This window comes from Monodon monoceros, unplaced genomic scaffold, assembly GCF_005190385.1.
Source record: "Monodon monoceros isolate NGI ecotype Baffin Bay Population unplaced genomic scaffold, NGI_Narwhal_1 Super_Scaffold_3, whole genome shotgun sequence".
Lineage (NCBI taxonomy): Eukaryota > Metazoa > Chordata > Mammalia > Artiodactyla > Monodontidae > Monodon > Monodon monoceros.
The window spans coordinates 25,743,173-25,768,879 of record NW_021703780.1 but is presented as its reverse complement, the minus strand read 5'-3'; the positions used below and the strand labels follow the sequence as shown (position 1 = coordinate 25,768,879).

Below are 25,707 nucleotides of genomic sequence, written 5' to 3'. Positions count from 1 at the left end.
ACATCTAAGTGGACGATCTGTATAAGCGGGATGTCATGAGGCTTCCAAATGTCCAAATCTGTGGGTCTTTACTCTGGTTTAATTGCTCCAGAAAAGTATCTTTTAGTCTCCTTTCTGGAAAGAATAGAACATGAATTGCCAGGATGCTGGAGCTGGGGGCAAAGGACAGAATTTCATGCGGGGTCGGGGAAGGTTGACCTCTCTTCAAAGAGTAACCAGATCTTCCAATCATCTTCAAGATTCTCCATCCCCTCCTCCCCTATGCTTGATATCAGGCACCTAATTAATCAATCTGTCCATAAATTATGCCCCTGCTTCCTGGAGGAAGGAGTAGGAAAGAGATGTCTGCTTGGGTCCACCAATAGCAAGGTCCTGGGCTCCAGACACTCTTTATCGAGGATTTCAAGCAACCCCTTCCTGCCTCATGACCATTTCCTGGTACCTAAATTTCTCTAAATCCAAAGCTCTTCTAGGGCCCAGTAGAGCAAACTGTCTTGCTTTTTATCTAAATGTCCCTTTGCAGGAACTTAATTTTGGCTTTCCTCCTCCCCATGAAGTCCTCCACATTCTCCCATATACTTTCCATCTTCACATAATGCTGTGCATGTGCTACAAAAATCTCATTTTATCAAAAAGGGAGGTTTATGCCTCTGTTTCTTGTCCTCCTTTTATTATATCTACTTGAAACAGGAGGTTCCTGCCTCAGTTTGGTTAAGAGTTCATTGTTAACTACGTTAAGCTTCACAGCCATATTTTCACCCATTTTTACTCCGGTTTTGCTATTTTTCAGGTTCTTTGTTCATTACTGTTTCTTGTTTCTCATATCATCTTCATCCTTGGATTCATTTTATGGTTTGCCAGAGCACGTGATTTTTCAGAGAGTGCACAGGGGTGATAAACGTTCTGAATTTTGTATAGCGTACATGTCTTTATTTTGTTTCTGTTCCAGATAGTATTGGATGGGGTACAGGACTCTAGGTTTAAAATCATCTCCCAGATAACTTTAATAGCACTGTTTCCAACTTCTTTTTCCACTGATATGGCAGATCAGATGTTCAGAGAAACCTCTTCAAGTTATCACAACCGAAATTGCTAGGTGAAACATCTGGATGAGTGGAGGGAAAGTAAAGGGATTCCTTCGAGGCAGAAATTAGGAGAATGCTGTTTTTCCCTGCCCTTTTCTTCCTTCTTTCCCTGAGTCTGTCCTGGAGTTTCAGAGTTGCCTTGGGTTTGGCCAAGTTTAACAAAGACCCTAATACTCACAAAGGACCATACCCATCTCCTGTCCCCAAGCAAATAATCCCCTTTTTGCTTTGTGAGCTGCTCTTAAGACTTTGTCTTGAGAGCCACAGAGCCACCACTCTGAGTACACAGGGACAGAGAAAAAGAAACGGAGAGGGAAAAGGAAGGGAAATGGCCCTAGTAGTTCTCCCAAGCAATCCTTTCTTCAGTTACCCTGATATCTGCCCTATATGACTCTCAAGTTGGGAATTTCTCCTGGAGCTCCACTGAAAAGTATAGCTGACTCTTTCTATCCATTTTCTCTAAACTGGCTTTGCATTGTGTTTATTCTGCTGTGATTTCTCTACCCATCCAACCCAATCCACTCTTTATCCTTCAGAAATCCCTCAAAACCTCTGGCTGTCTTATGGCACCTTATTGTGTTTTCTAGCACTCTTAGATTTTTGCTTTTTCTAATATCTTTTCTCTTGTTTCATGTATCACGGCGATACACAGTAGGTATGATCAATGTCTTCTGAAGAAGAGACAAATGTACCTGTGCTAAAATGGAGAGATGACCATGATGCATTCACTCATTCATAAATCCATTCGTCCATTCAATAATTTTTAACAGGATCTGCTGTGTATTAGGCATAGTTCTAAGCTTTGGGAAACAGCAGTAAAAAAACAAAATTCTTCTTTTCAAGGAGCTGATACCCTAGAGTGTCAATAGGTTTTTTAAAAATACAAGTTGAACAGTATTAATGATGCAATAACATCTTTGTGTGCAAATGAGTGTATGTACACCAGTGTGTGTGAGTGTGTGTGTCTCCTTTCAGATATACTCTTCAGGGGATGGAATAGGAGAAGCAACATATGAGAAGGCTTCTTTTAACTGCCTTTATTTGTATTTCTATATTGTTCATTTGTACAACTGATTCAGGCTCTGTTCTAGGTAGTTGGGATACACCATCAAACAAAGCAGGTAAGCATTTCTGCCTTCCTGGAGATCATGTTCTAGCAAGAAAAGTCAGATGCAAAACAATAAACATGATAAATTAGTATCTTGGGCTTCCCTGGTGGTGCAGTGGTTGGGAGTCCGCCTGCCGATACAGGGGACGCAGGTTCGTGCCCTGGTCCGGGAGGATCCCACATGCTGCGGAGCGGCTGGGCCCGTGAGCCATGGCCGCTGGGCCTGCGCGTCCGGAGCCTGTGCTCCGCAGTGGGAGAGGCCACAACAGTGAGAGGCCCGCGTACGGCAAATAAATAAATAAATAAATAAATTAGTATCTTACATAATATATTAGCAGGTGATAAGGACTATGGAAAAAATAAAGCAGACTAAGGAAAACTGTAGGTATGATATATGGAGTGAGCAGCACTGGGTTGTAACTTTGTGGTAAAAGTAGGCTTCATTGAGGAAGTAACATTTCAGCAAAAAGTTAAAACAGAGGGCTGTACTTGAAAAGGGATGGAGAAAGATGCTCAACATTGCTAATTATTAGAGAAACGCAAATCAAAACTACAATGAGGTATCACCTCACACCAGTCAGAATGGCCATCATCAAAAAGTCTACAAATAATACATGCTGAAGAGGGTATGGAGAATGGAGGAACACTTCTACACTGTTGGTGGGAATGTAAATTGGTGCAGCCACTATGGAGAACAGTATGGAGGTTCCTTAAGAACTAAAAATAGTAGAGTTGTCATATGATCCAGTGACCCCACTCCTAGGCATATATCTGGAAAAGATGAAACTCGAATTTGAAAAGACACATGCACCTCAATGTTCACAGCAGCACTATTCACAATAGCCAAAACATGGAAGCAACCTAAATGTCCGTCGACAAATACCACTTATACGTGGAATCTAAAAACTAACACAAATGAACTTGTTTACAAAACAGAAACAGACTCACAGACATAGAAAACAAACTTATGGTTACCAAAGGGGAAGGGGGGAGGGAGAAGGATAAATTAGGAGTTTGGGATTCGCAGATACACACTACTATATATAAAACAGTTAAATAACAAGGATTTACGGGGAACTATATTATCTTGTAATAACCTATAATGGAAAAGAATCTGAAAAAGAATATATATATACATATATATGTGTGTGTGTGTGTGTGTGTGTGTATAATCAAGTCATTTTGCTGTACACCTGAAACTAACACAATATTGTAAATCAACTCTACTTCAATTCAAAAAAGAAAAAGAGACAGTATTTTAAGCAGAAGACAGTATTTTAAGGAGGAGACAGTATTTTAAGCAGGAGGAAGAGCAGATGCAAAAGTTTCAGTGTGGAAGTGAGCCTGGCGTGTTCCAGGAACAGCAGGGAGCCGCTGGGCCTGGACAGACCAGGTACAGGTGACAGAAACAAGAGGTGAAGCCAAAGAGGAGCTGGAGGTGGGAAGCTGGTGCAGAGAATGGCCCTTTACATAAGTGTAAGGACTTGCTTTTATTGAGAGAGCATTTGGGAGCCACGGAAAGGTTTTGAGAGGAGTGTAATTACCTGACATATTTGGAAAGGGTCACTGGGGCTCCATTAGAATAGACTGAAAAGGGGAGGCAGAGGGAGAGGCAGGGAGACCAGCTCTGTAATCATCAGTAGATGATGGCGGAGGTGACAGCCGCAAACTTGCTACAAAGCAGTCGGATGAAAGGTACAGACAACAGAATTTCCTGATGGGTCTGACATGGGATTCAGAAGATCAAGGATGCCTCCACAGCCTGAGCAACTGAAAAGCTGCCATCAACTCAGTTCAGGACTATGGTGGGGGGAAGAGGCGCTAGGGGAGAGCAGCAGTGGAGATCAGGAGTTCAGCTCAGAACCTGTTAGACTTGAGATGCCATTTCGGTATCCAAGTGAAGATGCCAGGAGGCAATGAAGTTTGGGAATCGAAAGTTCAGGAAAGAGTTCTGGGCTGGAGATTACAATTCTGGAATCAAGAGCATGGATATATAGATATAGATATATAGATATAGATATACAGATATACTTCAAACATCTGAAAAGACCACTGGGAAAATTGACCGATAATTTTCCCACCTCCCACATTGAATTTTCAGTCTCTCTGAACACTTTGCCGAACACAAGTTATCAAGTGCTGACTATTGCGTGTGTCCCCTCCCCTCCACTCCCTCTGCCACTTCCCTCCTTCGATTACCTCTCACCCATCTCCCCTCCATTTCCCAGGGCGTCCCACACCCAGCTACAGACCAATGTGACTAAAGCACGCCTGGGATCTTGCAGTAACTCCTTGAGGACTACTTGTCACCTGATGAATTGAAGGAAAAACGCTGAACCTGCCATCACAATCTCATCCTAGCCCATCTTTACAAACCTACGACTCACTAGTCCCCTTCATATACACCATGCTCTTCACACTATTCCTGTGGGTTCTTGCCTCAGTGCCTTGTGCATCCTCGTTTCGCCACCGAAAATACCTTTCCTCTGCATCCCCGCCTGCCTGAATCCTGCCCATCCTTCCTGGCATAATACAAATGCTACCTACTTACCTTCAGTTGACTGCCCCATCTGAATGTAACCTTCCCCACTCTGACCCTCCACTCTAGGGTAGGGGGAAGAGCATGGCATGGGCAACAGTTCCCAAAGTGAGGGCAGCAGGACAGATACCAGCCCCCAAAGAAATTCTGGGAATAAAGGGCTCTGTGGACAAACAGGTTCAGGTAATACTCCACACTACAGCCCTTTCCTGGAATTTTACATTATATATTCACATACTGAATGCTCTCAATAAACATATATATATATATATATATATATATATATGTTTTATATATAAATATATATATATATTTAATCCAACTTTCATAAATGTATTTGAGTTTGGAACCCTTTTATCCCAGAATACTTATTAACATTCCATGGAACTAGTGTTCCAAGGTTCTCACATAGTACTTGGACCTAGAGACCAGAACTCTAGCCCTGATAAAGCATCTGGCAGTGTTGGTTCTTCCCAGGCCCAGAAAAGGCAATTGTGTACCTAAGGTCCCCAGACTTCCCAACATCTATGGGACAACCATACATCCCAGGACTGGAGTTTCCTAGGCACTGACATTAGCCTAGTAGGTTTAGACACATGCCCCTCTAGTTCCTAAAGATTAATTGGCTTATTTCCTCCACAATGACTTATGGCTGCATGGGTTATGATGCCAAATTACAGCTGTGTGATTTATCAGATCACCTCTCTTTATGGACCTCAGTTAACTCATCCCTTGCTGAGTCACTGGTCGGATGGTGTCCAACATTACATCCAACTGTGATGAACTGACTCTTCATGTGCTTCTTTGAACCTCACCTACCTCCATACACGACCTGTCTTCCCTACTGCCCCCTAAAGAGGGGTCTCTTTCCACATTTTTTTTTTCTCTTTCATAGTAGAGGACCTTGAACATGATTGGAACTCAATAAATACATGCTGTATAAACATTTAAAGATGACAGACATTTAAGGCCCTCAAAAAACTCAAAATTAGTCTTTGAGATGATGGGAAATTCAATGAAATCTAAGAAGTGAAATGATCTGGTCAAAGCAGCAAGCACTATGGAGAAAGGATCCTGTATCATTTTCTAGCACTGAGACTAGCAAATGAGCATGGACAAGAACAACCAACATTGGACATTTACTGTGTGTGACGTGCAGTTCACAGCGGCTCACATGCTAGAATCCTCATACCAACCCTATTTCGGGGGGGGGGGTACCATTTTTCTCCCCACTTTACAGATGAGAAAACTGATGCACAGAGGGGCTAAGTTGCCTGAAGTCTCCCAGGGAGCAACTGATGTATTCCATTCCCAGCAGTCCAGCTCAAAGCCCCTAACCCCTGTGCTACCTGCCTCTCCCTCCCTGTCACCGGCATTTGCTCAGAGGTGCACCCTAACAACCCAGCTTATTATTCCCCAGGTGGAAACTTAAGCCCGGAAAGCCTTAAAGAATGCTCAGTGTCCCACAGCTGGCCTTCAGCCCACAGCTCTCTTTCTACAATTCAATGCTGATTCAGCAGCCTCACTCACTACAGTAAACCTTTGAGACATCACTGCCAGCCAACTGCTGAGAAGGGGCACGGGCATGAAGAGGAGGCTGTGATTAGGGGACGATAGTGCTGCAGATAAAGAATTAAAGCTATCAATACACTGAAAGGAAGAGGTGAATTTGGCAGGCGGGGACACAATGAAGGAAGAAGCAACAGCCCTGTGCAACAACCTGAAGGTTTGGGAAAGGGGTGTGAAAAGCCTAGGAGGTAATAGGATGGACAGGGAGACCCCGGGGGACAGGGGGTGGAAAGGCAGACAGGGAACAGCTTAGAAAGGACAGAAAAATCACATTATTTGTAACTGCATGTTTTTTCAGCACCAGCCCAAAAGTTATAGAAAAACAGGCCTCACGAACCCAGGAGGTACAGTTTGGGATTGCAAAGATTTCATCGGAGCAGCATTCATGAGAGGATCTCCGATAGCGTGTGTTACTTAATAGGCGCTCAATAAATGTTTGTTCCAATAAAAGAGACAAAAGAGGGAGATCTGAGGATCGCTTTCATAAAGAGAAAGACACCTAAGGGAGTAGGTGCTCAATAAATATTATTTTTTATCTGTGTACCATGAGAAGCCTGGAGAGTTGTAAAAGATTATCTGATACATTTCCAAACAGCCCTTTGTCTCTGATTTCAATTTTTGAAAATTTCCTGGGAGGCTGTGGAATCTCCCACAAGGGACTTTTAAGGACACATTCTTACAAAACCCACTTGGAGGGGTGGCTAAGATGCTTTAAAAATGGATGGGTGAGGTAGGGAGGCTGGACCAGATGACCCCGCAGACTTTTCGGGATGGACCAGGAGACGCTGCCATCCCACCAACTGAGGATGGCTGAGTGATTTGGAAACCTTCCAGAAGGGCCTGGTTAAATTGTAGGCCATTTATTTCATGGAGAAATAAACCACTGAGAGCTTCCTTCAAACACGCTCGCAGAAAGCAGGACAAAATGCTGAGATTATCTGTTCAGAATTTGCTTTAAAAGAGCCCAGGCAGCACTCATTTATTTTTGAGAAAATATATGATTAACCATAGTTAACTATGAATTCAGATGCTGTGCATTAGACCAGCTCCTCAAAGTTTGAGAGCATTTAATATTATATATCGCTGCCATTTGGGCTAAATTGTTTTTTTAATGTACACAATATTACAAATTTAATTTGAGCTGTTTGAATCAGTCTGTAAAAAAGATTTGATTATACCTGAGTGTTCTGGCCCCAGCTTTTCTGTATCTCAGTAATCTTGGCGGTAATTGGCTGATTAGGCGTCTCACACTCCATCTTTGCCTCAGTTTCCATGGTAATGGTACAGGAGCTATTATAGATGAGAACTTCATCTCTTTCCACTTTAGGGCTGAAACGAGAGGGGAGGTTAAATGGGGTGTCATCAATCTTAATGAAATGCAATTATTTTTACTCTTATTAATCATTGCAAGCCATTAGCTTGTGGCAACCACAGGCCACCATTTGTCAAATTTTGCAAATTTCTGTAATTTTGTTTCCATTCTTTTATTGTTTATTTGTTTTCCCTTTATCTGCACACCCTGCAATGAAAATGCACATGGTAAATATCTTTCACTGAGGCCTTTCTCTTTTCCAGCTCTATCAGGAACATTAGCAAAAGCTTCTCCAAACCCAACCAAAGAAGCAATGCACAGATAATACTTCCAGTTCCAAAAATGGAAGCAAATGTTGGGAAAAAAAATTTTTTTTCTTTTCCCCTTCCCTCTTCCTGTTCTTACATTCAGTGATGGGGGAGTGAATTGCCTGAATCCCCCCAGGGCAGATGGAGAAATTGGAAAACCCACACAACTGGCTAACTGGTCCCTAATTCCAACTGTGAAAAAATGAGCTCATTTAGGCTTTCAATTCCCTCTCCCCAGCTGATGGCAATGAGGCTCTGTTGCTAGCAGTGGAACATTAACTTAGTAAATTAATTAAACTTACTTAACCGCCCAGACTAAGGAGATTCGATATATGTGCCAGTTATACTACCAGCCACTTGCTTTAAAAGTCCTCTTGCTTTAAGGAGAGAAACCAGACTGGATTTAAAATGAAAAACTGCAGTGTAGCATTACAGAAAGTCTACAAATATGTGGTCCAGAGGAGAGGAGAGCATGGAGTTTGCAGGGTATGGCCCCGAACAGGTGTGATATTTACTCAAGAATAATCCTGGCTTTAGGCATTGTTGCAACTAGCTCCAAGATTATTAGTTATAATAATGCATGATGTTTTACACTTTTTAACAGTTTCATACGTATGATCTCATTTCAGCCGGTAAATTAGGTAGAGGCATAAAAAATGTAACTCAAAGAGATTGGTGATTTGCATAAAGTCAAACACAAAAATAAGGCAACTCCGAGATGAGAATCAAAGGGGTCCCGTCTCCTAGAGCAATACTCCCAAGTTTTGAGATGCTGATGGGACATCACCACGAAGTTGGCATATCCCACGGGAAGACCAGGACTGGTGATGAAAAGGGCAAAAGATCACTGCTTGAGAAACTATAACTCATGTCCAACTAGAACATCTTTTTTCAAATCAATGTCGAAATGGTTTCTCCCACACTTTGCTAGAAATAATGAGCAGGATAACTATCACATCTACGTCATCTCCTCGTCTTCATGCTAAAACGTTCCCAGCTCCGTATCCACCCAGGACATGACTTCATACTCACTGTCTTCTACACCTACTGTAGACTGGCAATATGTTAATATTGTGCAGCCCAGTTTGGCTGACCATTGAGGCTGTGGTCTCCCTTTATCGAAGCCCTCCCCACCATGGCACCTAATACTGTGTTCATTTTGTAGCCCCTAAGCTTAAATTAAGATGGTGGTGAACTCAAAGTCTCAGAGCCACAATTACCTGAGGATTTCACCATGCTGCATGTGTTCAGCCGATTTTCTGAGAAGCATTATAATGCAAAAGTGAGGCTTGAAAGCCAGCCAGCTAGATTCGAATCCCCGAGCAGATATTTACCATCCATCCGACATTGTTGAAGACATGACTCTCTAAGCTTTGTTTTCCATGTTTATAAAATGAAGTTACTAATCATAAAGATACTCTTTTAAAGAGGTGTTTGGGGAATGGAGCAAAATGAAGCCTACAAAAGGACCTGCCCAGAATCTGGTGCAAGGAAGTGTCCGATAAAGCCAGTTCTTGTTATAGTTTTAGGTGGTAGTGACATAGGTGGTATTATTGTTGAAATGTCAATGTGGGAATTTACATTCATTGTTGTTACGGGTCGTCTCACTGATGTGGACCCATTGCTCAAATACATTTTGAATCTGAGCCTGTAGTGTAGCTACACATCCATTTAGCTGAGCCATCATCCAAGGGTAGACAAAGCCACAGGATAAACACAGCATTTGCTCCTGGAGTGTCACTTGCATGCAAAGATTCAGAAAAGCAAAGCAAAGTAATTTAACTTTCAAATTAAAATGTAATATTTAGATACCTATGGAAATATGATGAAGTAGAATGCAAAATTCACATGGACTTTTCAAATAAAACACCTGACTTCAAAGCAACTTGATTCTGTGACAGGGTACCTTGGGCTTTGCAGCTAGAACCTTTCTTTTGCTACTGGGGGGCGGGGGGTAGGAGGGTTGCTAGAATAGTTTAAGAAGCTCTCCATCACCACTGCCATTATAAATCTCTTATAAAGCCATCAGAAAGGAAATGAAGTTGGTTTTCCACACCATCTCGTTCCTTGTGAATCGGTTCCCAGATTGCTACTCCCATTTCTGAAGGCTCACAAGCCATCTGATTAATAATTCATTCTGGAATTTTGTCAGGGATAATGTAAACTTAGTTGTCTACCTTTCCAGAATTCCCTTTTTTTGCTTCTTAGGCAAGGGAAAGAATATTTGCCTGTCACCTCTCTGTTCTGTGCTCCCCTCTCATGTTCATTTCCAACTGTGGATCTTCACTCATATGAGCAGGTTTTTTATACTCACTATATGATGATCTGGGATACTGACTTGAACTCAAGGGAAGGAGTGACCTTTACAACCTTTCTTGATCATGGGCTTCCACCTCCTAACAAGACTTCTTCTGCCCCTTCTAGGTTCTTCATCAGCAAAGGTTAGAGTAAAATGAGGTAAGTCACCCTGCCCTCTTTTCATCTGCCTGTAGCAATGCCCACCAGCTCACAGTGGATTGTTCCATTTTGCTAGTGACTCCAGAAACACAATATATATCACCTGCCACTGGAAGGTCACTCCAGCTGACCGAGTCCTGAACAAATTAAACAAAGCCTGTTTCTTCAGCAAGTGCTCTAACAGCTGGTCCCCCAGTAGAAGACCCTGCTGATATCTGTCGATGCTGTAACAAGGGTCGCTGTGGCTTTCCAGGCCGTTCCCGGAGGAGACAGTCTGTTCCCCGCAGTCGTAGGCACATGACAGAGGAAGCAGATGTCACAGTGGGGCCACTGATCTTCCCAGGAAAGACTAGTGACCATGGTACAGAAGGTCCTTCACACCTCTGTGATGTCAGGCGTAGGCCTGGGCACCACGGCATCCCTGACTCTGCCTTGCATTGTCCTGTGTTTCCAGGCTGCTTCCCACCCTGTGTGCCCTGCTTCCCGATACAAGAAGAGTGTGAAAACAAATCATGTTCTTTTTGCTCTGAAAGAGTTAAAACCCTTTTCTGCTGGCTTAGACTTTTTCACAACCTTTAGCTCATATTTCTTTTCTTTTTTGGCCCTGATTATATGACTAGAAATTTTTTTCATTAAAAAGCCATCATCAAGATGAGCAGAGACACCAGGATGTCAAAAATGGACTAACATTTGCAAAATTTCAAAGTTTCTTAATATTACTATGTCATGTTTTCTTCCACAACCATCCTACAAATTAAGGAGCACAGTTGGCCAGTTTTAACTATAGACATATACGTACACAGAGAAATACATAGATATAGATGATATGGATGTGCATGCACACACGCATGCACACAAATATCTATTTTGAGGGAATGTGGTAAGAATATTTGGCCCAAATGGTGGGAGAGAGAGTTCTAGAACCTAAGTTTCCTGAGTCCCAATCTATTGCTCTTTCAGTCGGTCCAACCAGATCCAAAAGTAAGCAGATATTCTCCTTGGATGCACTCTCTATGGTAGGCAGTAAAAACACATGCCATCATTCTGTCTCCCTCACTTAGCCTGAAATTGCTCCCCATGTCTCAAATTTCCTGGACCCTCACAGCCCAGCCAAGGTTCTGTTACTGATGCCAACAATACAGCATCATGCTGAGTACACTGTGAGTCAGAAGCCTTGGGTTCCAGTCCTGATACTGCCGGGGCTTGACTGTGACTTTAGAAAGATACTTAGTCTGTTCTTAGAATAGAATCCAAACTCCTTACTATGGCCTTTGAGGCCTTAATACATCCCCGAGCTCTTCTCGAGCCACTTTTCCTCCTTCTAACCCTACTCCTGCCCTTCTGACCTCTGGCAGTTCATGAAACTTGATGGGTCCTTTGCACTTGCTGCCCCCACTGCCTGACTCTCCATAATGACACTTGTCCTTAGCTCAGCTGAAAAGGCACTTCTTCAGAGAAACCTCCTCTGAGCTGATCCAGTGATCCCACACCTGGGCATATATCTAGAGAAAACTATAATTCAAAAAGATACATGCACTCCGGGGGGGGGGTTGAATTGGGAGATTGGGATTGACATATATACACTAATATGTATAAAATGGATAACTAATAAGAACCTGCTGTATAAAAAAAATAAATAAAATTCAAAAAAAATGTAAAAAAATATAAAAATAAATAAATGAGTATCTTTCCCTTGGGGGAAAAAAAAAAAGATACATGCACTCCAATGTTCACTGCAGCACTATTTACAATAGCCAAGATATGGAAGTAATCTAAATGTCCATTGACAGATGAAAGGATAAAGAAGATGTGAGATATATACACATACATACACGCACACACACACACACACACACACACACACACACACACAGAGACACACACAGTGGAATATTACTCAGCCATAAAAAAGAATGAAATAATGCCATTTGTAGCAACATAGATGGACCTAGAGATTATCATACTAAGTGAAGTAAGCCCAACAGGGAAAGACAAATATCATTTGATATCACTACCTACTGTGTAGCGCAGGGAACTATATTCAGTATCTTGTAACAATCTAAAAGGGAAAAGAATCTGAAAAAGAACATATATATATATATATATATATATATATATATATATATATAAAAAATATATTTGTATAACTGAATCACTTTGCTGTACACCTGAAACTAATACAACATTGTAAATCAACTATACTGCAATTTAAAAAATAATAATAACAAAAAATGAAATAAAAAAATTTTTAAAAGCAGCCTCCATTGTTTTTTATCACTTTATAGCCCTTATCAGAACATGTGATCATCTTGTTTATTGTCTGGCCTCCTCCACTACTCTTAAGGACAGGGACTTTGCATCTCATTCACCATTGAGTCACCAGCTCCTGGCACAGTACCTGGAACATAATAAACACTTGATAAAACTACTAGATGGATGGATGGATGGATGGATGGATGGACAAACTGGGCATATATTTGCCACAGATACAAATGTCTGTCTTTGCCAAATGACATCAAATCCATAGTGGTAGTGGCTGGCAGGGTAAACCATTCAATGGAAATGGGTTCTTTGCAAAGACCCTGGAAAGTAGTTCTCTGCGTTCACAAGCACAATCTTAAGAGGAACCAAGGTAAGCTATTTAGCACATGATATTCCTAGCACCCCATGTAAAATTTATATTGTGTTTTCTGGTTATTAAATTAGTACATGTTCACTGAAAAAATTACATAAAAACTCAATGAAGAAAACAAATATGATCAGTCCTCCAGCCCCCTAGGGATAGGCACTATCAGCATTTTAAAATACATCGTCCGGTCTTTTTCCCAATCACCTGTTGTGTGACACATGTACATGTACTATAAACACCATCAGGACTTCATTGAGGCACTATTTTGTGACCTGTACCTTTCACACCTCAGTATATTGTAAGCATTTCCTTCTTTGGTTAAATGTTCTACACCATGGTTTTTCAAGGTTCTTAGTATATTTTCACTTGGATTCATTCTTTATTACTAAACGCTTACTTCATTTCAACTGTTTTTGTTAATATACCTAAAGCATTGAAGACTATAGTTCTTCATAAATGTTACATATTTCCAACTGCTTTCTTAAAATCCTGGAAGTAAAATCGCTGGATCAAAGTATGAAGAATTAATAAATGAAAAAGAAATGAAGAAAACAATAGCAAAGATCAATAAAACTAAAAGCTGGTTCTTTGAGAAGATAAACAAAATTGATAAACCATTAGCCAGACTCATCAAGAAAAAAAGGGAGAAGACTCAAATCAATAGAATTAGAAATGAAAATGGAGAAGTAACAACTAACACTGCAGAAATACAAAGGATCATGAGAGATTACTACAAGCAACTCTATGACAATAAAATGGACAACCTGGAAGAAATGGACAAATTCTTAGAAAGGCACAACCTTCAGAGACTGAACCAGGAAGAAATAGAAAATATAAACAGACCAATCACAAGCACTGAAATTGAAACTGTGATTAAAAATCTTCCAACAAACAAAAGCCCAGGACCAGATGGCTTCACAGGTGAATTCTATCAAACATTTAGAGAAGAGCTAACACCTATCCTTCTCAAAATCTTCCAAATATAGCAGAGGGAGGAACACTCCCAAACTCATTCTACGAGGCCACCATCACCCTGATACCAAAACCAGACAAAGATGTCACAAAGAAAGAAAACTACAGGCCAGTATCACTGATGAACATAGATGCAAAAATCCTCAACAAAATACTAGCAAACAGAATCCAACAGCACATTAAAAGGATCATACACCATGATCAAGTAGGGTTTATCCCAGGGATGCAAGGATTCTTCAATATACACAAATCAATCAATGTGATAAACCATGTTAACAAATTGAAGGAGAAAAACTATATAACCATCTCAATAGATGCAGAAAAACTTTCGACAAAATTCAACACCCATTTATGATAAAAACCCTCTAGAAAGTAGGCATAGAGGGAACTTACCTCAACATAATAAAGACCATATATGCCAAACACACAGCCAACATCAATCTCAATGGTGAAAAACTGAAACCATTTCTACTAAGATCAGGAACAAGACAAGGTTGTCCACTCTCACCACTATTATTCAACATAGTTTTGCAAGTTTTAGCCACAGTAATCAGAGACAAAAAAGAAATAGAAGGAATCCAAATCAGAAAAGAAGAAATAAAACTGTCACTGTTTGCAGATGACATGATACTATACATAGAGAATCCTAAAGATGCTACCAGAAAACTACTAGAGCTAATCAATGAATTTGGTAAAGTAGCAGGACACAAAATTAATGCACAAAAATCTCTTGCATTCCTATATACTAATGATGAAAAATCTGAAAGAGAAACTAAGGAAACACTACCATTTACCATTGCAACAAAAAGAATAAAATACCTAGGAATAAACCTACTTAAGGAGACAAAAGACCTGTATGCAGAAAACTATAAGACACTGATGAAAGAAATTAAAGATGATAAAACAGATGGAGAGATATACCATGTTCTTGGATTGGAAGAATCAACATTGTGAAAATGACAATACTTCGCAAAGCAATCTAGAGATTCAATGTAATCCCTATCAAACTACCAATGGCATTTTTCACAGAACTAGAACAAAAAATTTCACAATTTGTATGGAATAGCCAAAGAAATCTTGAGAAAGAAAAAGAGAGCTGAAGGAATCAGGTTCCCTGACTTCAGACCATACTACAAAGCTACAGTAATCAAGACAGTAAGGTAATGGCACAAAAACATAAATATAGATCAATGGAACAGGATAGAAAGCCCAGAGATAAACCCATGCACCTATGGTCATCTTACCTTTGATAAAGGGGGCAAGAATGTACAACACAGAAAAGACAGCCCCTTCAGTAAGTGGTGCTGGGAAAACTGGACAGCTACATGTAAAAGAATGAAATTAGAACACTCCCTAACACCATATACTAAAATAAACTCAAAATGGATTAAAGACCTAAATGTAAGGCCAGACACTATCAAACTCTTAGAGGAAAACATAGGCAGAACACTCTATGACATAAATCACAGCAAGATCCTTTTCAACCCACCTCCTAGAGAAATGGAAATAAAAACAAAAATAAACAAATAGGACCTAATGAAACTTAAAAGCTTTTGCACAGCAAAGAAAACCACAAACAAGACGAAAAGACAACCCTCAGAATGGGAGAAAATATTCACAAATGAAGCAACTGACAAAGGATTAATTTCCAAAATTTACAAGCAGCTCATGCAGCTCAACATCAAAAAAACACACAACCGCAACAAAAAATGGGCAGGAGACCTAAACAGACATTTCTCCAAAGAAGATAAAAAGATTGACAACAAACACATGAAAAGATGCTCAACATCACTAATCATTAGAGAAATGCAAATCAAAACTACAATGAGATATCATCTCACACCAGTCAGAATGGCCATCATCAAAAAATCCACAAACAAGAAATGCTGGAGAGGGTGTGGAGAAAAGAATCCTCTTGCACTGTCGGTGGGAATGTAAATTGATACAGCCACTATGGAGAACAGTATGGAGGATCCTTAAAAAACTAAAAATAGAACTACCAAATGACCCAGCAATCCCATTACTGGGCACACATCCTGAGAAAACCATAATTCAAAAAGAGTCATGCACTCCAATGTTCACTGCAGCACTATTTACAATAGCCAGGACATGGAAGCAACCTAAGTGTCCATTGACAGATGAATGGATAAAGAAGATGTGGCACATATATACAATGGAATATTACTCAGCCATAAAAAGAAACAAAATTGAGTTATTTGTAGTGAGGTGGATGGACCTAGAGTCTGTCATACAGAGCAAAGTAAGTCAGAAAGAGAAACCAAATACCCTATGTTTACACATATATATGGAATCTAAAAAAAAAAAGATTCTGAAGAACCTAGTGGCAGGACAGGAATAAAGACGCAGATGTGGAGAATGGACTTGAGGACACAGGGAGGGGGAAGGGTAAGCTGACACGAAGTGAGAGAGTGGCATGGACTTATATATACTACCAAATGTAAAACAGATAGCTAGTGGGAAGCAGCCGCATAGCACAGGGAGATCAGCTCGGTGCTTTGTGACCACCTAGAGGGGTGGGATGGGGAGGGTGGGAGGAGATGCAAGAGGGAGGAGATATGGGGATATATGTATATGTATAGCTGATTCACTTTGTTATAAAGCAGAAACTAACACACCATTGTAAAGCAATTATGCTCCAATAAAGATGTTAAAAAGTAAAACACGGGCTGTCTTAGGACATCAGAAATTCTGACTGCCATGGAAAGGGCTGGTTCTCACTTTTCCTCTGGGTAGTTGGTCTTGTTTAGTTTTATTTTTTAATGGGGAAAGAGGCCTTCATTAAATAATCGGATGTAACCACTCTATCTAGATAAGAAATAAAGAAGGACGGAGGGCCACATTCAGCACTGAAATATCACACTTCACAGTAAGGAAGCTGCTTGCAGAAATGAAGGTCATCTAGAGCAACCGACAGGGCCACACTTTTTTTTAAATGTGTTTAGAAAAAGGGATTTTTACCTGGAAAGTTGTGGTATTTATTTGTTTGCTTTTTAAGTTCAAAAACTTATAAGCCTATGGCTTTTAAATCCTAGATCTACAGTCCTTCGGCCCAGGCATCCCCCTTTCTTCTGAATAAACATTGCACAATCTGCTGGATTTCTCTATGACTTTTTCTCATACTTGTGAATCTGTTTGGAAAGAAAAGAAAAAGGAAACGGGAAAAGAGCCTTCTGTTTTTCATAATGTCTAATCTTTTTCCCCCCATTGGCATTCACCAGATGTTGCTCTGGATCGGAAGATAAATATTAAAATCTAAGCAAGAACAAAGCAGGCTGTTTACTGGGCAGATTTTTCAGATGTTCTCTTGAACACTTGAAAAGACAGGAGACTCTTTGATATGCAGACTGGCTGGAACCCACAATGGAACAGTCCCTCCAACAAGAGGGTTGGCCCTAGGGCTGTGTCCACGCAGCCTGCAGTTCCTGAGAATTCCATTAATCCACTGGCTATGCATTCGTGGGGTAGGTCAGGGAGGGAGAGGACTGGGTTACCTGATGAAGAGGCCTGAGAAAGATGGAAAGACGGACTCTGTCCAACGATCTTGTGCACAGATGCATCGGGAACTCTCTTCACAGGTGTAGAAATAAGGCCATGATTCGGGCAGGCTCTCTGTCCCCACAGCGACAGTCAAATCACACTGCACGTAGCTGCAGCCAGAGGTCTCACAGTTCTCCTCCTCAGGCCTCAGGCCACACAGGAAAGCCAAGGACACTGCATGAAATGGTCAACGTTGGGTTAGGTAATAACCACAGAAAGAACTAAAGGCCTTACTTTATTACATCAAGCAAGCCCATGTGTTTTTCCTTGACCAATAGGAAAATAAACTTATTCATTTACTCTTCTTAAAAGTGTACTATGTGTACATAATTCATACAGAAGATACAAATCATGTTTTTGTAAAATATGAATCACCTAGTCAGAAAACTCATGTGAATGTACCATAAATTCAGCCAACATAAGCCAATGCCGTCAAGATGCTCTCCAGTCTATGTGCTCCTGGCCAAGTCTACCCACTTCCTCCTCATTCTCAGAAACAAACACTTGCATTTTTTAAATAGCTTTCTCACATGGGTTTGTATCCTAAACAGGAGATTGTTGAGTTTTACTTCTTTTTGAACTTTAGAAAATAGACTACATGGCATAATATCCTTAGACCTGCTTTCTTCACTCGATATTATGTTTCCAAGATTTAGCCCTATTATTGCATGTAACTGTTGTTCAAACATTTTCACTGCTGTTCAACACTGCATTCTGTGAAAGTACTACAATATATTTACCTATTCTGTCACCAATGGACTTTTGGGTAATTCCCAGGTTTTGCTACTACAAACATGTATGGAATTTTCTCTAGGGTATATACCTCTAAGAAAATTGTCTAATCATAGGGTAGGTGCAAGTTCAACCTTACAAGACAGTGCCATGTTATTTCCAAAGTGGTTGTGTCATTTCACGTTCCTACCACCTATATTTATGACTTCCCAGTAACCCACATAATTGTCAGCACTTGGGATTATCAGACTCTTAATTTTGGCCAGTCCAGTGAGTATACAACAGCATCTCATTGTGGCCTTATTTGAATTTTCATCATTACTTTTTAGGTTGAGCAAGTTTTTATATGTTTAGTAACAACATATTTTCCCTTCTATGAAATTCCCATTTCTGTCATTTGCCTTTTTTTCTATTGGAATGCTTGTCTTTTCCTTATTGATTTGTGAGTTTTATATTCTGGGTACTAATCCTACAGAGGTTATATGCTTACTAATACCTTCTCCAGATTTGTGGCTAGACTTTTCATTCTCTTTATGGGATCTCTTGATTAACAGAAGTTCTTGATTCTCATAGAGTTATGACTATTAACATTTCATAAAGAAGAATAGCAATGATTTGAAGCCCTCTGACCCTGAGACCATTTCTTTCCAGGTCATGAGACACGATGTAAAAAGCATCACCAAGCCAGACTGGCAATAACCTTTAACAGGAGGATGAACAAATCTCTACATGAGATGGTTTGGGAGCATCTCTGCCTGAAAACCTTAATAAAATAGAAAAGAAAAATTTTCTCTAGCCTTCTACCTCTGCAGCTAGCTTGTTCATGCAGGTACGTAACACATGTTATCAAGGGCTATGAGCTTGAAGCTAAGAGGCCTGCCTACATCACAGGGCTGCATGCAGCAAGGGATAAGACAAGTACATGAGAGGGTTTGCCGTTATTCAATCACACACAAATAGTATTATTATTGCTGGTATATTCCAAAGCACCTAACACATAGTAGGTTCTGTGGCTGTGTTCCCAAAGAATTACAGCAATTAAAATGTCTGGAAAGTAAGAGTCTTGTATGGATAGAGGAAACATGAGAACTTTCCAGTTAGTAAGCCCTGGGGCAAATAAAAACAGGCTCAACACCTATAAAATAATGAACTCATTATGGGTGATTAGGTGGATGCAAATTGACAAGGTGGATTATGAAAAGTGCCCAGCGTTGGGGATCAGAATCCATGGATTTTACTCAAGGTTCTGCCACAAAATAGCTGTGCGACCTTAATCACTTTAGCTTTTCATGCCTCATAGAAAAGTCAAAGTTTCCATGAAGAAGTCATGTGGTATAACTCAAGATATAAATGCAGGAAACCAAAAGATCAAAGATCTTGCTGATTTTAAACAAATACAGAGTATTAGACTGACAAGATGCTTTAGCAACCTATCATATGAAGAAAGAAAATTCTTCTTTTGTTAGAAGTACAATTTGGGGGAAAAGTAAAGATGATGACCCCAAAAGCAGCAACAGGACATTTTTAGAGCTACATTTCTTAACTTTTATTGAAGTATAGTTGATTTACAATATTATGTTAGTTTCAGGTGTACAGCATAGTGACTGCATATTTTTACAGATTATACTCAAGAAGCTCAGAGGAGAAATACTAAAATGTTTACTTGCTGTAAAGTTTCTGATACAGTAGGTCCCAAGGATTCGCACTGTTAACAAAATCCCAGGTGCTGCTACTGTTGCTGCTCCGGTAATAATATTTTTTTCAGTAATTCTCAATAATAATATCATTGAGAAGCACTGTGTTAGAAGGACTGAAATTATTCAGCTTTCCCAAGGGCTGCCAGCTGATTAAGGTTGAAAAAAGTAGAGTGGGGAGCATTAGTAGGTAAAAGGATAGATTTCCCTGAGAAAGGCAACTGTGAAACACTTGTATGGGTCGCTGCTGTGAAAGTGCCCGCTAAAAAATCTTTTAAAATATAACAGATTCTTAACTAAATTGGTTCTGTGCAATCCTATCTGAAAGTAGGGGAATTATTTAGTAGTTTTTAATAATTTATGAGACACACTCCTTTGACAATTCGATGTACACTGTAGACCTACTTCCTACAAAAAAAAATACACAATCATATTCTCAAAATGTCTTATCCAATTTCAGGGATACATAGAATCCCCAACTCCCATCCTGGATCTTAAGTAAGAAACCAGTGGAGTGACAAAGGATTAATCACCAAAATACACAAGCAGCTCATACAGCTCAATATCAAAAAAACAAATAACCCAATCCAAAAATGGGCAGAATACCTAAATAGACATTTCTCCAAACAAGATATACAGATTGCCAACAGACACATAAAAGGATGCTCAACATCACTAATCATTAGAGAAATGCAAATCAAAACAACAATGAGGTATCACCTCACACCGGTCAGAATGGCCATCATCAAAAAATCTACAAACAATAAATGCTGGAGAGGGTGTGGAGAAAAGGGAACGCTCTTGCACTGCTGGTGGGAATGTAAATTGATACGTCCACTATGGAGAACAGTATGGAGGTTCCTTAAAAAACTAAAAATAGAACTACCATATGACCCAGCAATACCACTACTGGGCATATACCCTGAAAAAACCATAATTCAAAAAGAGTCATGTACCACAATGTTCATTGCAGCACTATTTACAATAGCTAGGACATGGAAGCAACCTAAATGCCCACTGATAGATGAATGGATAAAGAAGATGTGGCACATGTATACAATGGAATATTACTCAGCCATAAAAAGAAACAAAATTGAGTTATTTGTAGTGAGGTGGATGGATCTAGAGTCTGTCATACAGAGTGAAGTAAGTCAGAAAGAGAAAAACAAATACCGTATGCTAACACATACATATGGAATCTTAAAAAAAAAAAAAAAAAAACGGTTCTGACAAACCTAGAGGCAGGACAGGAATAAAGACGCAGACATAGAAAATGGACTTGTGGACACGGGGAGAGGGAAGGGTAAGCTGGGACAAAGTGAGAGAGTGGCAGGGACATATATACACTACCAAATGTAAAACAGATAGCTAGTGGGAAGCAGCCACATAGCACAGGAAGGTCAGCTCGGTGCTTTGTGACCACCTAGAGGGGTGGGATAGGGAGGGTGGGAGGGAGATGCAAGAGGGAGGGGATATGGGGTATGTGTATACATATGGCTGATTCACTTTGTTGTGCAGCGGAAGCTAACACAACGTTGTAAAGCAATTATACTCCAATAAAGATGTTAAAAAAAAAAGAAACCAGTGGAGTTCGATTCTGCCAGTTCCTCTCCATCTTTATAGACACTACTTAAAAGTCTTTTAAAAGACTTTTTTAATTTTGAATTTTATTTCATTTATTTTTTTATACAGAAGGCTCTGATTAGTTAACTATTTTATACATATTAGTGTATTTATGTCAATCCCAATCTCCCAATTCTTTTTTAATGAAAGAGGAAAATAAATTATCCATTTCCCCAGAGTAAATGAGCGGCCCTTGTACAATCAATGAGTGTTTGCTGACACCTAGTGACAATGGTAAAAGTTACAGCGCCTCACTCATGTTTTCCTCTTCTAAAAATCAGGGAATTTTGAGAATTCTTTTTCTGAATTTAATCAAATCTTTTAAAATATAATAATTTATTTTATTCCTCTCCTGTGAGTTATAAAACTCCCAATAACACAATTTACCTGACCCTGAAACTTCATTGGTTTTTAGTTTGTACTTCTGGTTGAAACTAGATGTCTTGAAATAATAGCAAAGAGTTGATTAATTTAAATAGTGTATACGTGAAAGCCCCCCCCCCCGCCCCCTCCAGAAAAACTGTAGCAGTATTTGTTAAATATTAGGACCTAGAAATGGGGAGTCGGTTTTACGTTTCCACCATTTCCCAATTCCCGTATTTATTCTTTCATCGAACATTAATTTTGCACGTCCCCTAAGCCAGGAGAGTTCTAGGCACAGGAGTTAGAACAGAGAAAGAAACAGACATATTAACTTCAACTTTCTACCATATCCTAAATTTCCTATTGTGGAATCTTAAGTAGAACAGATCTCTCGTCTGTGATGTTCTGCTCATATACATGATGGTCATAGGACACTCGATTTCCAGTATCGTAAGCAAGGATTCTTTCTCCTCTCCCCTCCTTTCCTCCTCCTCTCCTTCCTCCCAATCCCCACGGCCACCACCACCACTCCTCCTTCTGGTCTAAGACTATCCAATGTAACTGCCATCACAACAGTATTATCCATCATGGAATTTTTGTCCAAGCTCAGAAGTGATGCTTTTATCACTGTAAATCTTTCACCAACATTCAAGTTGCGGACACAGAAATTAGGAATATAACTTAAAGCATTTTACAGAAAATGTGAGTACAAATGATTTTTAAATGCACGGGTATAAGATCTATGATTATGCAAACCAAATAACCACCTGGCTTAGCTGACCCTGTAGTGATAATAGTAATTTCATCCCTGAGACTTTATTTTCTGAAGCTCAGTGGGTAATAAGCATGTGTTGTGAGCCCCATCATAGAAATATCAAAGCTTTGCACCTTCCATTCTAAACCCTCCACCCCACAAAGACATGGCTTCCCGTGCCACAATTTACATGGCGGCTACAAAGCTTAAAGCAGTGAGAGATCGTGGTGTTTTACTGAGTAAGGGCTCAGGTAATTATCTGGACTTTACAGAATAAAAGGATAATGTTAATGTTGGCCTCTTTTTCCTATAATAAGATTCAAGACCTGAGCACACTAATATGCAAGAGCTCTCCAGCAAAATGATCTAATCCCTTCACTAGGACCTCCAGAAGGCAGACATTTTCAGCAGCCCCACCTCAGAGCAAGACAAGATTGTTTTCTCCACGATGCCTAGGCTGTCACTGAAACTAGTATTCACCACTCAGTTCTACTTTCTCCATCTTCATATGACTGCCGTCAAGAACACAGACCTACTAGAGAATGGACTTGAGGATATGGGGAGGGGGAAGGGTAAGCTGTGACAAAGTGAGAGAGTGGCATGGACATATATACAGTACCAAACGTAAAATAGATAGCTAGTGGGAAGCAGCCGCATAGCTCAGGGAGATCAGCTCGGTGCTTTGTGACCACCTGGAGGGGTGGGATAGGGAGGGTGGGAGGGAGGGAGACGCAAGAGGGAAGAGAGATGGGAACATATGTATATGTATAACTGATTCACTTTGTTATAAAGCAGAAACTAACACACCATCGTAAAGCCATTATACTCCAATAAAGACGTTTAAAAAAAAAGAACATAGGTGATAAACGTTTTGTTGTCATTAATATGACAAAAGCTATTATGACTCATCTTAACAGGTGGTCCCCAATTCTAACTACCATTTTAGATGGGGATCAGCATATTTTCCCCCACCAGGAACACATAGAAAAATTTAAAGTCAATACAGCATTAATTATCAAAAAAATGGAGTTAACCAAAGTATGTTATTTTCACATGCACTCTTTAAAAAACGAATATGGCACTTTTCCTGACCATCCAGGGGCAGAACCAGGCAGCTGAAGGCAGACACTGTCGCGTTAGCCAAGACTTGGCAGGGAGCACCACACACGGCAGCTGAGATGTTCTCGGGAGAAAATCCTGCTCCAAACACATGCACGAGCCTTCCACCCAGGCAGCCTTTAAAGACAAAATGATGAGTTCACCATCATAGAGGCAAATCTTTCTTTACTCAGAATTCAAACCCATGCTTTCCTGCTCCCCTTCATCCTTTCTATGCCCTCCTGAGTCCACACACTGGCCTTAGATTCCCTGTTTTCTCAGTTTCTTCTCACTAAGCTCTGCCTCCAAAGCCTGGAGCCCTTATTCTGTCAAACCCCAATAATTCAACAACCTATAAAACGTGTAAAAATTCCTATGTAGAAAAATAATGCTTATTTATAGTTCTTAAACTTTTTATACAGAAGAGTATAAAGTGAAAGAAAAACTTCCCCTAACTACTTATCTCACTCCCCAGAAGTAGCCATGGATAGAATTTCTTGTGAATTCTTCTTGAATTTTCTAAGCATATCGGTTTTTTTATACAAAGGGGTCATTCTATACATAATATTCTACAATTTTTAAAAATCAGAAGTGTAGCATAAACATTTTTCCAAGTCTATATATACAGATCTAGCTCATCATTTTTATTTTTTATTTATTTATTTTTTTTGCAGTATGCGGGCCTCTCACTGTTGTGGCCTCTCCCGCTGCGGAGCACAGGCTCCGGACGCACAGGCTCAGCGGCCATGGCTCATGGGCCCAGCTGCTCCGCGGCATGTGGGATCTTCCCGGACCGGGGCACAAACCCGTGTCCCCTGCATCGACAGGCGGACTCTCAACCACTGTGCCACCAGGGAAGCCCCCTAGCTCATCATTTTAATAGCCACTTAGAATTCCATCATATGATTATTCCATAATTTACTGAGCAATCTTCCTATTGATTGATAGTTCCATAATTTCTCCTCTTTTGCTGCAATTAAGGATGGTGCAATGAACTATATACACTTATATGAGTAAAACTGGTGCAACTTCTTAGAAGTGGAATTGCTAGGTCAAAGGAAAAGTAAATTTTTAATTTTGATGAATACTGCCAAATTTCTCTCCAAAATAATGTTGCCCCAGTTTATACTCCTACCTGCTGTGTAAGAAGAGTGCCTGTCTGATGGGTAAAATCATGTCAGTTCTTAACAGACAACATGTTTTGCTTCAGTCTGAAAATCAATAAAGGAAAATGTCAGCTGACATCTGAAAATGTCAGATGTGCAGAGACCTCTAGTCTACATTGAGATAGAGGTCTAGTTTCTCCTGCCTTCAATGTCAAATCTAGGTGGTATTTACACAGCTACCTGACAAACTTTTTGCTTGGGTGCATTCTTACCCCTCCTCTCTCACCATAAAAGTCATGGATTCCTAAGGAGTTGAAAGGGGAACAAGGCAACATCCAGCCCCAAACCCTTTATCAAATAAGAAATCTGAGGCTTAAAAAAGTTACCCAGCTAAGATAGTGACAGACTCAGGACCAAACCCCAATCCCCACAGCATCCCGCCCAGCTGAGGCCAGACATATTTGTTCCAAGAAATGGCTTAGTTTGTACTTCATCAGTCTAGGATCCTGCTCCCATAATTACTTCTAACCTTTCTGCATCACAATTGCATTTGAGCTATCTCAAGTGTAGTAAGACATTAAGGGGACAGAAACCCAAACCATCATTGGAAGAAAAGGCAAGGCGAATATCAATACATCTAAAAGGAGAAAAAGTTCAACCAATGAAATCGTACTGTGCAATTGGCTTATTATTGGTGGAGTATGAATTCATCTGTGAAATAGTACAAAATGATAAAAATTAATCATATTTAATAAGTTTAAAACAATTCAAATTGGCAGATAGGTTTAAAAATAAATGAA

General features: G+C 40.1%; 1 protein-coding gene across 23 annotated transcripts in view; it reads right to left on the bottom strand.

Annotated features, from left to right (window-relative positions):
* Positions 1–25,707, bottom strand: part of PKHD1 (PKHD1 ciliary IPT domain containing fibrocystin/polyductin) — a 623,301-nt gene that overhangs the window by 527,317 nt on the left and 70,277 nt on the right. For all 23 annotated transcript variants that reach the window (XM_029242351.1, XM_029242350.1, XM_029242348.1 and 20 more), the window contains 3 exons: positions 23,796–23,939; positions 17,492–17,711; positions 7,480–7,630 (listed from right to left, as the gene is read on the bottom strand). In XM_029242351.1, the coding sequence (XP_029098184.1) occupies positions 7,480–7,630; positions 17,492–17,711; positions 23,796–23,939 (515 nt within the window). The remainder of the gene's footprint in view (positions 1–7,479; positions 7,631–17,491; positions 17,712–23,795; positions 23,940–25,707) is intronic.